The sequence below is a fragment of the Psammomys obesus genome, unplaced genomic scaffold, assembly GCF_907164565.1.
Source record: "Psammomys obesus unplaced genomic scaffold, mPsaObe1.curated_primary_1811, whole genome shotgun sequence".
NCBI classification, from domain to species: domain Eukaryota; kingdom Metazoa; phylum Chordata; class Mammalia; order Rodentia; family Muridae; genus Psammomys; species Psammomys obesus.
The window spans coordinates 14,140,848-14,154,845 of NW_026585742.1; the positions used below are offsets into that span (position 1 = coordinate 14,140,848).

Below are 13,998 nucleotides of genomic sequence, written 5' to 3' on the forward strand. Positions count from 1 at the left end.
TGTGTGTGTGTGTGTGTGTGTGTGTGTGTGTGTGTGTGTGTGTGTGTCTAGGACATAAGTTTGTGTATAATTATTTGTAAACATATATATATAGAGAGAAAGTACACATTGTAAATCTCTATTTCAAACATACAAAAGTAGGGTCTGGTCATTAGAAAATGTTAAATTACCTAAACCTGTTATTGTTGATGCTAGTGGTGTTTGGAGACAGGGTCTCTGTATGTATCCCTGGCTATCCTGGAACTCACTGTGCAGACCAGGCTGGCCTTGAATTCACAGAGCTCCATCTACCTCTACCTCTAAGTACTGGGATTAAAGATGTGTGCCACCATGCCTAGCCTAAACCTGGTACTTTTTTTTTATAGGATAAAAAGTAAACTTGATCAAGGAGGAGTGATTCAAGGTTTTATTAATGCCCTAGATCAGTTCTCCAATCCTGATCTGCTCTTTAAGGTAAGAAAACATCTTTTGACAATAAAAATAAGTATGGATAACATTTGTGCATAGTCTAGCTTCTCTCTTGATTTTTGTTTTGTTTTTTTTTTTTTTTTTTTCTTTCTCTTTTGGCACAGGACTGGGTTGCTGCTACAAAACAAGAACTAGAAAAGAATCCTGTGAATAAAGAAAATATTGAAAAACTGTATAAAAGGATGCATGATACCTTGGGTAACCTTCAGGCTCCAAGCCTGGGGCCCTTTCGAAGGAGGTTCATACAAGTAAGGAGAGATACAGCTGCCTTCATGGCAGCCGCATTCACATTTGACTACTTCCTGATTGCTATCTGTTGTTGTTGAGCTTGTTTTAGATATGATGCTGTATGTAAGATATAGTAATCAAATGTTTCCATTAATTGATGACAGCTGGGTCAGTAGGCAAAACCTTGGGGTTCTACAACATTCTCTTCGTGTTCATATTCTGATATCTGAAGATTGTGTGTAGTCGGTATTTAAATTCTCAGGATGACTTAGATATTGGATCAAGAGTATTTCTGTCTTATATAAACTGGTAAGTATTTTGAGTCATGTAGTTTAGTACCAATTTGGGTACTCAGAAACTGTCTAGACCCAGTGCCCAGGGTCAGAGGGATTGTGTAACAACACTGCTTATAAAAAGCTGTATTTCAGTCAAGTGTGGCATAAGGAGAGGATTTTTAGTTATTTTAGTGTTAGAAAAACTCATGAAGTGAGTAACATTTTTTTTAATTTTGAAAAAACTTTTACATACAATATTTTTGATCCTATTTTTCCCTCCCTCAGTTTCTATAAGATCCTCTCTACCTCCCTACACACTGAACTTTATTTCTCTTAAAACAAACAAAACAAAACACAAAAAACAAAAATCAAATAAGCAAAAAGAAAAAGAAAGAAAAAAAATATCAAAGTAAAGCAAAGTGAGCATGGGGCCTACCCTAAAGTATGGTTGGTATACCCAGTGAGACCCTATTGGAGACAAATAATTTTTTCTTTGCAAGTTGGTAATAATTGCACATAGTTTCTTGGCTAGGAATGGGACCCTGGCTGGCTTGAGTCTGTGCCAATCATGTGCATGATACTACACAGTCTGTATGAATTCATATGCATGTCAGTTCTGTTGTCTGGAAGACACTGTTTCCTTGGAGTCATCTATCTATCACCTCTGCCTCTTAAAACCATTCTACTTCCTCTTCTTCTGTGAGCCTTGCAGAGGGATTTTGTTGAATACATTTAGGGACTCATTGCTTCAAAGTCTCTTCCTCTTTGCAGTGTCCAGTTGAAGGTCTCTGTTAATTCCCATCTACTGCAAAAAGAAGCTTCTCTGATGTGGGTTGAATAAGGCACTGATCTTTATATATTAGGATTTTTTTAATTTTTTATTTTTCTTTTATTAATTACACTTTATTCATTTCGTATCCCCCCATAAGCCCCTCCCTCCTCCCTTCCTGGTCCCACCCTCCCCCCCTTTCTGCATGCATGCCCCTCCCCAAGTCCACTGATAGGGGAGGTCCTCCTCTCCTTCTTTCTGATCTTAGTCTATCAGTTCTCTATATATTAGGATTTTATTGCTAAATTCCTTTAGCAGAATATTAGTGGGGTTTCCCCTAGCCTGTGAACTATCTATTCTCAAGTTCTTGGCCACTTTATGGTCATTCCAGTGTCGTGTATAGGTTGCAGCTCATGGATTGGTCCTTAAATTCAATCAAAAAGTGGTAAGTTACTCCCATAACATTTGTGCGAATATTGTACAGTTTATCTTGCAGGTAGATCACTGTTGTAGGTCACAGCATTTATAGAAGAGTGATATTAGTGCTTACCTTTTCTCCTCTAGCAGTGTGCAAAGTACCTTCCAGTACCATAAATACTCATCCATAGGGTAAAGCTTTTAGTTAGGTACCAGCCTGACATCTCCATGTTCGATGACATAAGTAATTAAGTATTGTCTTTGGCAACAGAGCTTCACCATCAGTTTGTGGAGAGTAAAAGCTATTCCCTCTGATGGTTGGGGATTTCCATGGGGCTAACTTTAGCCAGTGAATTGACAAGATGTAACTCATCTTAGCTTGGCAAGGAAGGTTTTCCTTGGTGGCATAAGATATCTCATTAGCATTGAGTCTCCTTGTATTTGGTGATTCCATCTAGATTTCTTTCACATAAGTGTATATTTTGGGAAGCTTCTACAATAGTAGGTTTTCATATGTTTTGTTTTTTGTTTTTTTTCACATGGCCATTAGTATTAGTTGGCCCTTTTATCATTCTATTTTCTATCATTCTATTTTCCTCCCTATTTAACCCCCTATTCTAATTTCCCCTTTGTCACTCCACAACCATATATTCTATTTCCTCTTCCTTGGGAAGTCCAACCCCACCCCCCAAGTCCCTTATTTATTAGATAGATGCCTAACTTCTGTGATTATATGGATTGCAGCATGCCTATCAAAGACTGAAAAGCCAGCATCTATATATAAGAGGAAAAAAAATATTTGGGGTTTGGATTACCTCACTCAGGATTTTTTTTTTCTAGGTCCATCTATTTCACTGTAAATCTCAAAGTTTTGTGTTTCTTAACAACTAAACAATAATTTCATTGTGTATAAATTGACCAAATTTTCATTTTCCATTCATGAGCTAATAGACATCTAGGCTGTTCCCTTTTTCTGGATATTATGAATAGAGGAGCAGTAAACATGGACGAGCAAGTGTCTCTGTAGTAGAATGGAGAGTTCTTTGGGTATATGTCCAAGAGTGCTATAGCTTCCAGATGAACCGTCACACTGATTTCCATAATGACTTCTCCAGGTTTGCTCTCCACCAGCAATAAATAAGTGTTCCCTTTTCACCACATCTTTAAAATATCAAAATAGTTTTAATTTGCACTTCTTTATGGCTAAAGATGTTGAACATTCCTTCAAGTGTTTCTTAGCCATTTGTGTTTTCTCTTTTAAGAACTATGCTTAGTTCTGTACCCATTTTTAAAATCAGTTATCAGATATAAATAATTCAGTTCATAAAGATCTTTTCCCATTCTATAGGCAATGTTACTTTTGTAATGACATCATTCTGTACAGAAGGTTTTAAGCTTCATGAGGTTCCATTTATTAACTGTTGGTCCTAGTGCCTGTGCTGTTAGTGTCTTGTTCAGAAAGTCTTTTCCTGTGCCATTGAGCTCAAGCCTCTAGTCCCTGCTTTCACTTCTGTCAGATTCAGGGTATCTGGTCTTATGTTGAGGTCTTTGAATTACTTGGAGTTGAATTTTCTTCACGATGATAAATAACAATCTATTTTCATGCTTCTGCATGCAGCTATCCACTTTGACCAGCACCTTTTGTTGAGGATGCTGTCTTTTTTTCTAGTGTGTATTTTTGGCTTCTTTGTCAAAAATCAGATGTCCATAGGTAGATGGACTTATGTCTGGGTCTTTAGTTCGGTTTCATTCATCAATGTGTCTGTAATACAGCTGGAATGGTGATACTTCCAGCAGTTCTTCTATTATCTAGGATTGTTAGGGTGGGGGTGTTTCCATGTGAAATTCAAGATTTTCTTTTTCAATTTCTGTGAAGAATTGTGTTGGAATTTTGTTGAGATTGGTTGATTCTATACATTGCTTTTGGTAGGATGGCATATTCACTATATTATTCCTACTGATCCATGGGAATTGGAGAACTTCTAATATCTTCTTTAGTTTCTTTCTACAATGTCTTAAAGTTTTTTATACAAGTCTTTCACTTGCTTGGTTAAAGAAGTTATCTTTCCCCATTTCTACCACCACCAAAATAATATTTTTTTAGTTTATTGTGAAAGGGACTGTTTCCCTGATTCTTTCTCAGTCCATTTGTCATTTGTATATAGGAAAGCTACTGATTTTTTTTTTTAGTGTGTTAATTCTCTATCCTGATACATTGCTGAAAGTATTTATCAACTGTACAAGTTTTGTGGTAGAGTTTTTATGATCTTTTATGTGAAAATTATATCTGCAAATAAAGGTATTTTGAATTCTTACTTTCTTATTTGTATCCCTGCATCTCCTTCACTAGTGTTATTGCTCCCCTTTGTGGGTTGAATGACCTTACAGGGGTCATTTAAGGGCATCAGAAAACACAGGTATTTACATTATTATTCATTAACAGTAGCCAAATTGTAGTTATAAGTAGCAACAAAATAATTTTATGGTTGTGGGTCACCACAACATGAGGAACTGTATTAAAGGTTTACAGCATTAGGAAGGTTGAGAACTACTGACCTAATAGTTCAGGTACCATATTGAATAGGTATGGAGAGAGTATATAACCTTGTCTTGTTCCTGGTATTAGTGAAAACTCTTAGAGAAACTACATTTAGGTTGATGTTGGCTATTGGCTTACTGTACATTGCCTTTATTAGGTTTATATATATTCCATGTATCCCTGATCTCTCCAAGATTTTTATCCTAAAGGGGTAATGGATTTTGTCAAAGACAAAGCATCTAATGAGATGATCCTGTGTGTGGTTGTTTTGTTGTTGTTGCTTTTGGGTTTTTTGTTGTTGGTTTTGGTTTTGGTTTTGGCTTTTTGAGACAATGTTTCTCTGTGTAGCCTTGGCTGTCCTGGACTTGCTTTGTAGACAAGGCTTGCATCGAACTCACAAAGATCCGCCTGTCTCTGCCTCCTGAGTGCCTCCTGAGTGGCACACTAATGTGTGTGTGTTTTATCTTTCAGTTTGTTTATATAATAGATTACATTTATTATGTTGAGACCATGTGCCTTGTATTCCTGGCCTCTCAGGAATTTTATAATGAAGGGTGTTGGATTTTTGTCAAAGGCCTTTTTTACATCTAATGGGATGGTCATGTGGTTTTTAATTCTTAGATGAAGCTTAGTCATTTATATATGTTGAACTATCCCTGCATCTCTGGGGATGATACCAATTTGATCATGGTGAATAATCTTTTTGATGTGTTAACTGATTTTGGTTTGCAAGTATTTTAAAGATTTTTTTCAGCTTTGTTCCTAAGGGACACTGGTATTCAATTTTTCTTTTTGGTTGGGTTTTTTATGTGTTTTTTGCATAATGTAATAGTGGCTTCATTAAAAGAATTAAGAAATGTCTCTTTGAGGTGCATTGGACATAGGAGAAAACAAGTAACAGGACAGGAGCCTACCACAGAGGGCCCCTGAGAGACTACCTAGCAGTGTATCAAAGCAGATACTCATAACCAAACCTTCGGCAGAGTGCAGGGAAACATATGAAAAAAGGGGGAGTTTGTATGACGTGGAAAGGATAGGAGCTCCACAAGGACAAATATATCTGGGCACAGGGGTCTTTTCTGAAACTGACACGCCACCAAGGACCATGTATGGACATAACCTAGAACCTCTGTGCGGATGAAGCCCGTGGTAACTCAGTAACCAACTGGTTTCACATAGGAAGGGGAACAGGGACTATTTCTGACAGGAACTCAGTGGCAGGCTCTTTGACCTCTCCACCCCCCCCAAGGGAGGAGCAGTCCTGCTATGCCACAGAGAAGGACTTTGTAGCCAGTTCTGAAGATACCTGATAAAACGGGATCAGATGAAAGGGGAGGAGGCCCTCCCAATCAGTGGACTTGGAAAGGGCCAGGGAGGAGATGAGGGAGGGAGGGAGGGTTTGGGAGGGAATGAGGGATCAAATACAGCTGGGATACAGAGTTAATAAAATGTAACTAATAATAAAAAATAAACAAAATAAAAAAAAAAAAGAAATGTCCCTTTAGTTTTATTCTGTGACATAATTTGAAGAGTATTGGTGTTAGCTCTTCTTTGAAGGTCTGTTATAATTCTACACTTAATCCATCTGGTTTTGGGCTTTCTTTGGTTGGAAGACTTAACTACTGCTTTTATTTCACCTGATGTTGTGGATCTCTTTAAATTGCTTATCTGATTTCGCTTTAACTTTGGTAGGTGGTATGTATCAAGAAATTTATTCATTTCTTAGTTTGTTGAACTACAAATTTTTAAAGTATATTCTTATGACACTCTGTTTCCTCAGTGTCTGATGTGATGCCCCCCCCTTTTTTTTTGATGCCCCCTTCTTTTATCTCTCACTATTTTGTGTGTTCTTTGTCCATTTTTTAGTAAATTTGGTTAAGGGTTTGTCAATCTTGTTGATTTCCTCAAAGAGCCAACTCTTTGTTTCATTGGTTCTTTGTATTAGTTTTTTGCTTTGTTTTGTTTGTCTGTATTTCCTTTTGATTTCAGCACTGGGTTTTATTATTTCTTCCCATCTACTCTTTTAGGGCATTATTTCTTCGTGCTCTAGAGCTTTCAGATATGTCACTAAAGTAACATGAGAGCTCCAATTTTTTGATATAGGCACTTGTGCTACGAACTTGCCTCTTAAAACCACCTTCATTGTTCCCAATAGGTTTAGGTATATTATGTTTTCATTTTCATTCAATTCTGAAAAAAATTTTAATTTTCTTTCTAGTTTATGCCTTGACCAATTTCATTCAGTTGTAAATTGTTTAGCTTCATTGAGCTTTTATACTGTTTGGTGGTTTTTGTTGTTGATATCCAGCTTTAATCTATGATGGTCAGGTAGGATACAGGGTGCTATTTCAATTTTCTTGTATCTATGTTTTCTCATGTCTCAGTCTTATGACCTAATATGTGGTCAATTTTGAAGACCGTTCCACGAGCTGTTAAGAAGAAAGTATGATCTTTTGTTTTGGGGTGAAACATTCTCTAGATATCTGCTAGGTCTATTTGATTTATGAAGATATTCAACTTCAGCACTCCTGTTTAGTTTTTGCCTAGATGGCCTGTCTTTTGTGAAGGTGGGATAGTAAAGATTCCCACTGTCAGTGTGAGAGGGTCAATATGTGATTTAAGCTGTAGCAGTATTTCTTTTATGAACCTGGGTGCCCCTGTGTACTGGCTGTATTGTATATCAACATGTCATCAGAGAGGAAGGAGTATCAGTTGAGGAAATGCCTCCATGAGATCCAGCTGTAAGTCATTTTCTTAATTAGTGATCACTGGGGGAGGATCCAGCCTATAGTGGGTTGTGCCATCCCTGGGCTTGTGGTCCTGGGTTCTAAAAGTAAGCAGGCTGAGCAAGCTATGTGAAGGAAGCCAGTAGCAGCATCCCTCCATAGCCTCAGCTTGTGTTCCTGTCCTGACTCCCTCCAATGATGAACTATGATCTGGAAGTGAAAGCTAAATAAACCCTTTCTCCCTAGCTTGCGTTTTGGTCATGGTATTTCATTGCAGCAATGGAAACCCTAACTAAGACACCTTTTGTTTAGTACATAGATAAATTGAAATATCCTTTGGTGGATATTTCTTTTAATTATGTAGTGTCCTTCCCTATTCTCGTTAGTTTTGGTTTGAAGTCTATTTTGTCAGATATTATAATGGCTACCTACACCTGCTTTCTTCTTGACGGGTCCATTTGCTTTGAGTGTCTCTTTCCATTCTTTTACTGTAAGGGAATGGTGAGATTATTTCTTGGATGCAGCAGAAAGATGGATCCCGTTTCCTAATCCAGTATGTTAGTCTTTTTCTTTTTATGGGAGAATTGAGACCATAAATATTGAAAGTTACCAATAATCAGTATTTGTTGATGGGTACCTATCACAAAGGAATGGAGATAAACCAAAAGGGAAGGCTGAGAAGGTTGGTGAAAAGGACCAAACCTAGATCTCCACCAAGAAGCACATGTGAGGGATGCTTTCAATGGACCCCTGTGGCAACTTTTCTTTCTCTGTTGACACTGACCCTCAGCTTCCTTTTTCCTTGAACCTTTACCTCTCACTGGTCTAACAGCCAGTATTTCTTCACCTGTCATATATGCCTTCCCCTTACAGTATTTTTCCTTCCTATCTCTGTTCTGCCAAACCATTAACCCTCATCCATTAACCCTTGAGACACTAAAGGTTATGAAGGAGAAGTCTGTCACTTTTGTTGGCAGTTCCCCAGCCCACTGTCTACACTGCATTTATGTCAGGATATAAGTTATGTGTTCTTATATATATAGTTCATCCATTTAGTATATATAGTGCAGTAGTTTTTAGTATAGTTATGGAAGCTTGAAGTCATCACCACATAAATTTTAGAACATTTTTATCACCATAGAAAGCAGCCAACCCTATGCCCAACTGCAGTTACTCTTCATTTCCTGCTCCTGCCAGTCCCTGCTAACCACTAAAGTAGTTTCTCTCTTTAATGAATGGTTCCTTCTAGACCTTTCACTTAGCATGTTTTCTCATTCGTTTTTTTATTACTGAGTTTCTTCCCACTGTTGATCTTTCTGTTCCACTCTATATCCTGTTATTCCATTGTTGATCTTTCATCAGATAATAAATATTCTTCACTCTTTGTGAATAGTGCTGTTCACACATCAGCTTTTGTGAAGAGACATTTTCTATTCTTGTAGGAAACTCTCAGGACTAGAAAGCAACTTTGCTCTTTTCCTGGCTCTTTCCTTTTAGACTTTTTGACTTGTACACAGGGATTTTGAGTTACTTTTTCTTTTTCTTTCTTTCTCTTTCTTTTTTTCTTTTTCTCTTCCTCTATCTAGACATACTTCCAGGTATGAAACAGTCATCTTAAACTAGATGATTAGGATAATTTTGGTTAAGTAGAGATTGCTTTTGTGGGTTATACTTAGTATACTTTGGAGTACTATAGGAGTACATCAGCAGGGCCCAGTGCCACACACCTGTAATCACAGCACCGGGGAAGCAGAGACAGACAGATCTCTGTGAGTTCAAGGCCAGCCTGCTCTAGAGACAAAGACAGCCAAGACTACACAAAGAAACCCTTTCTCAAAGGAAAAAAGGAAAGGGAAAGAAGGGAAGGAACTGTGGCCACACATTTTTAAAGCCCAGGTTTGAGGCTTTACAGGCCTTACCAGTTTGTTATCAGAACCTGCACCTGCCATTATCATATGAAAGCACTGTATCAAGTGAGAATACATCATCCGGAAGAGTTGAACAAAAGCAGTGAACTGGATGTTATTTGTATGAAAGGCTGTGGTTTACTGAAAGGAGGATGAGAACAGCAGTGAGAGAACTAGACTCAAGATTCCTTGAACTACAGGCTGAGGACATCTCTGTGAAAGGGCTTTGTTCCTGTGGTTCTTTGCTACAACCTATCCTAATCTATTGTGGACCCTGTCTTTTCAACTGAGTGAGAATGGCCTCACTTGGAAAAATGAATGCAATCTTCTTAAATCTATAACTACTCTGGATTAAATCTTTTCCCTGCATACTGGATCCAATAAGCCTGTCCTAAAAGTATATCTGTGCACAACACTGGTCTTCCTAGCTGTTGCCAAGCACAGCTACACTCAGCCTTCACTAAGACTTTGTTTATATACTTTTGCTAAGCTAGACACTCCTCTTTGTGTATGTGTATGATTCAGAGATAAATCTAGCACCCTGGGCATGATGGACACCACTGTGCCACTGAGCTGTATTCCCACTCCTTTATTTCTATATTTTTAATCTACTTCTAAATCAAAGAAGAAATATCTTTATGTTTCAATTTTCTTATAAGAAACTATCAAATTAATGACAGTTTGATTAAAAAAAAAAAGCTGGTATGTAGCACTTGGGAGGTGGGGATAGAAGAAGCAGAAATTTATGGTTAGCCTGAACTGCATGAGACTCTGTACTCAAAACAAAAATGATGGTCTGCTAAATCTTGACAGTCTTCAGTTTTGTTTTATTTTTTATTTGGCATCAGGATTTTCACTTAAATAGACAGTTTTGTTTTTTTTTTAAAGAACTAATATATTCTTAGGTACAGTACTTCTAACAATTGCTTTTAGAATTACTGATTATATAATGTGTGTGCCGGATTATGATCTAGAGCAATGTCTCAGTAAGCAGTCTACTCTTACTAAGATCAGTATCATTCTTTCACTCTTCTCCTTAGCTTGTAGAAAGAATTATGAACTACTTGTCTTTATTTAATTGCTCCTGTAATTTGTTTTAACTTTGTTCGTAATTATTCATGTCGGTCTTTCTACATCAAATGAAGTAGGACTGGACCTAGATAAAGTGTACAAACAAGTTACATCAACTCACCATGTTTGTTTCGTTTATTTTTGTGCTTTTGTTTTGTTTTGGGGGAAAAAGGACTTACTATGTAGACCAAGCTATCCTTGAACTCACAGAGATTGATGTGCCTCTGCCAGTGCCACACATCCTGCTCTTTGCAGTGTTTTTGAAGTTATTATTGGAAGTCATTAGAAGTATTCTAATAATGACCTATGTAAGAAAGACAAGACACAGACAAAAGGGACATTCAAGATGTTTTGGAGTATTGAAATATTCATAAGCTTAGAGCTTTTCTAATGTACAAAGGAAAGAATGATCTTTATTGTAAATTTTTTATTTTCAGACCTTTGGAAAAGAATTTGATAAATGCTTTGGGAATGGTGGCTCTAAGCTGCCTACAATGAAGCACAGTGACTTTGTGAATATCACTGAATCACTTCTTATAAGGATGAGAAGTGACTCAAAGCCACCTGGGAACTTGAAAGAGTATTCCCCCTGGATGAGTATGTTCAAAGCACAATTTCCGGAACTGGAGATTCCTGGTGAGTTAACATGTAGTAGTGACAAGAACACTTCTTAAGGAAAATAATGTGGCAGCTAGAGCCAGATTTTCTAAGTTAATGACATTGGGATCTTGACAGGTGTGTGTGTACAGAGGTGCATATCTTTCATGAAATATGCATGTAGGGGTCAGAGAACAACCCCAGGTATTTCATCTTTCCTTTCCACCTGGCTTGAGAGACAGTACCTTGTCATATACCAGACAGCTGGCCCAAGTGCACTTGTGCATTTTCTGTCCCTTCTTTCAAATCCTGGGAGCACTAACTAGGACCACAGAAAAGCCATATCTGGCTTTTGCATGAGTTCTGGAAATTTGAACTTGTGCTTGTGCTGGAAGCACTTTTACCCAGCTTATGGTTTTGTTTTAGGTTTTTGTTGTTGTTGATGTTTTGTTTTGTTTGCGGGGGGGGAGGGGGCATTGTTTGTGTGTTTTTTAAGATTTATTTATTTTTGGTTGTGTGTCTGTGGGGGTAGGTGCATATGAGTTCTAGTGTCCACAGACCAGAAGAGGGTGTTGTATCCCCTGGAGCTGGGATTATAAGTGGTTGTAAGCCATCTATCCTGGGTACTGGGAACCAAACTCAGGTTCTCTGGAAGAACAGCTGGCCAGTCCCACCCCACCCATATTCAGTTTTGGGAAAACTGGAATTACTATGAATTAGTATAGTTTGCTGTATTTTTTTTATTATGGCAAGTGTTCAGATTTCCGTTTAGTACTTGTGGTAACTCCAAACCACTGATTCCTTCTTTGCTTCTGAGTAACTTTTCCTCACAAAGAAAATGCATATGTAGAGAGGTCACTTCCTGCATGGCACAAGTTTATCTCATCCAAAGACAGCAGCAACAGTAAAACAGATGATGACACTGAGGGTGGGCACATGCAGGAAACTGTCAGAAGAGATTTCTGCCTAGTCCATATTCCCCAGTCTTCCAGCTTTCCTAAGAAAGGAATATTTTTAATCTGGTGACTGATTTTACCCTCTCAGCAAATAAAAAAAAGACAAAGCTTTTTGGAGACATAGTTACACCTATCACTTTCAGGGAAACAAGGCTGTTTCCTTTTTCTTGTTTTTCTTTTTTAGACAGGTCTCACTCTGTAGACCAGGTTGACCTGGCATTCACAGAGACCCATCTATCTCTGCCTCCTGGGTGATGGGATTAAAGGTGTGTGTCATCACACCTGACTATGACTGGTTTCTATAAATGAAAACCTTGAATTAACAAAAAAATAATAATGAATATCATGTTATAGAAAGATTTTTATGACATCAATATATATGTTTTAAACATGGAGGTATAATAACAGTTTTAAGTGAGGCTCTATGTTTGTTGTAGGCCAGTATGATGGCAAGAGCAAACCATTACCTGAATATCATGTGCGAGTCTCAGGATTTGATGAGCGGGTAGGTTATGTTTGTCATCCTTTCTCTGTGACTTTTGATGTATTGCTCAATTTCACACTATCATGTTTTTCCCAAATTTTAATATTGATCAAATTCATAAAAATTATGTTTCCAATGCTTCCATATCAGTTATATATAAGAATATTGTAAGTTAAGTGCCAAATGCTCAACTCTGAAAACCTATATACAAATAATATTATATAGACCTAATATATTTTGATTAGGAATATATATGTATAGACAAATATGTATGCATGCAATAACCATCGATGAAAACCGAAGCCATGAATTTGAAGGGGCATGATAGGGTTATATGGAAGGGTTTGGAAGGAGAAAGGTGGCAGAGAAATGTAATTAAATTACAATGCCAAAATAAAAAAAAACTATAGTAAATTGAGTATAAGCTATATGTGTTCATTGTAGATTATGTGTAGAATTAACCTTTTATAAAGGCCTTTATGTTAAATGTCTCATATTGAGAAGGATGGTCAGAGTTGTAGGCAGTGTCAGTACCCAGGAATATGTGTATGCCTGTACACATTATTCAAGTGTGACCAATGGCGTGAAGCTTACAGCCCAGATTCTGCTTTTGTGTACCACCTGATTCTGTCTTTAAAGAGGGATCTGAATGCATCCACCGGACATGATGTGGTGAGCTACTCTTAAACTGCCCTTTAAGTAGATTTTTGCTGCATTAGTGTACACTACAGTCCCAGCTACTCAGAAGATAGAGGGACCACATAAGCCCAGGCTTTGGAGACTGAACTGGCCAACATAGCAAGACTGGTTTTGTTTTTTTTTTTTTTTTTTTTTTTGTTTTTAATGGCAATAACAGATCTCTTCATGTTTAAAGGTAAAAGTAATGTTGTCCTTGAGGAAACCGAAGCGCATTATTATTAGAGGCCATGATGAAAAGGAGTACCCCTTCCTAGTAAAAGGTGGTGAGGACCTCCGTCAGGACCAGCGCATTGAGCAGCTCTTTGAGGTCATGAATGCCATCCTCTCTCAGGATGCTGCCTGCAGTCAGAGAAACATGCAGTTAAGGACTTACCGTGTCGTGCCCATGACCTCCAGGTATGGCCTGAGTAAATCTATTTAGATGGGGGAAGGAGCATTTTATCCCACCCTGGCTGAATCCTAGAATAGGTTGTGGGTACTTGAAGCATCCCATGAATAGAACTCAACTAGAATTATATAGGGAAGTAGGTGAGGAAGTGTAGACTAGGTGGGAAGAAATCTTGTTTTGCTTTGATTCTTCAGAACAAACACTTGGGATGTATTTCCACTTATTTGTAAATATGAATTTTGTTTTTCAGATTAGGATTAATTGAATGGATTGAAAACACTATGACCTTGAAGGACCTTCTTTTGAGTAGTATGTCTCAAGAGGAGAAAGAAGCTTATAACAGGTAGTGTCTCCCATATCATCTTGGGTGACCTAAAAATGCATAGAGATCTATCTGCACTGGGATTAAAGGCACATGCAAGTTTAGGGTTTGGGCTTTTTTTTTTTTTTTTTTTTTTTTTTTTTTTTTTTTTT

At 37.6% G+C, this 13,998-nt stretch overlaps 1 protein-coding gene across 1 annotated transcript in view; it reads left to right on the plus strand.

Moving 5' to 3' along the window:
• The window catches only part of Prkdc (protein kinase, DNA-activated, catalytic subunit), a 197,315-nt gene that overhangs the window by 174,510 nt on the left and 8,807 nt on the right, over positions 1 to 13,998 (plus strand). The window contains exons 75-80 of the mRNA XM_055599098.1: positions 366 to 453; positions 573 to 716; positions 10,838 to 11,036; positions 12,391 to 12,458; positions 13,312 to 13,532; positions 13,775 to 13,867. Of these exons, the coding sequence (XP_055455073.1) occupies positions 366 to 453; positions 573 to 716; positions 10,838 to 11,036; positions 12,391 to 12,458; positions 13,312 to 13,532; positions 13,775 to 13,867 (813 nt within the window). The remainder of the gene's footprint in view (positions 1 to 365; positions 454 to 572; positions 717 to 10,837; positions 11,037 to 12,390; positions 12,459 to 13,311; positions 13,533 to 13,774; positions 13,868 to 13,998) is intronic.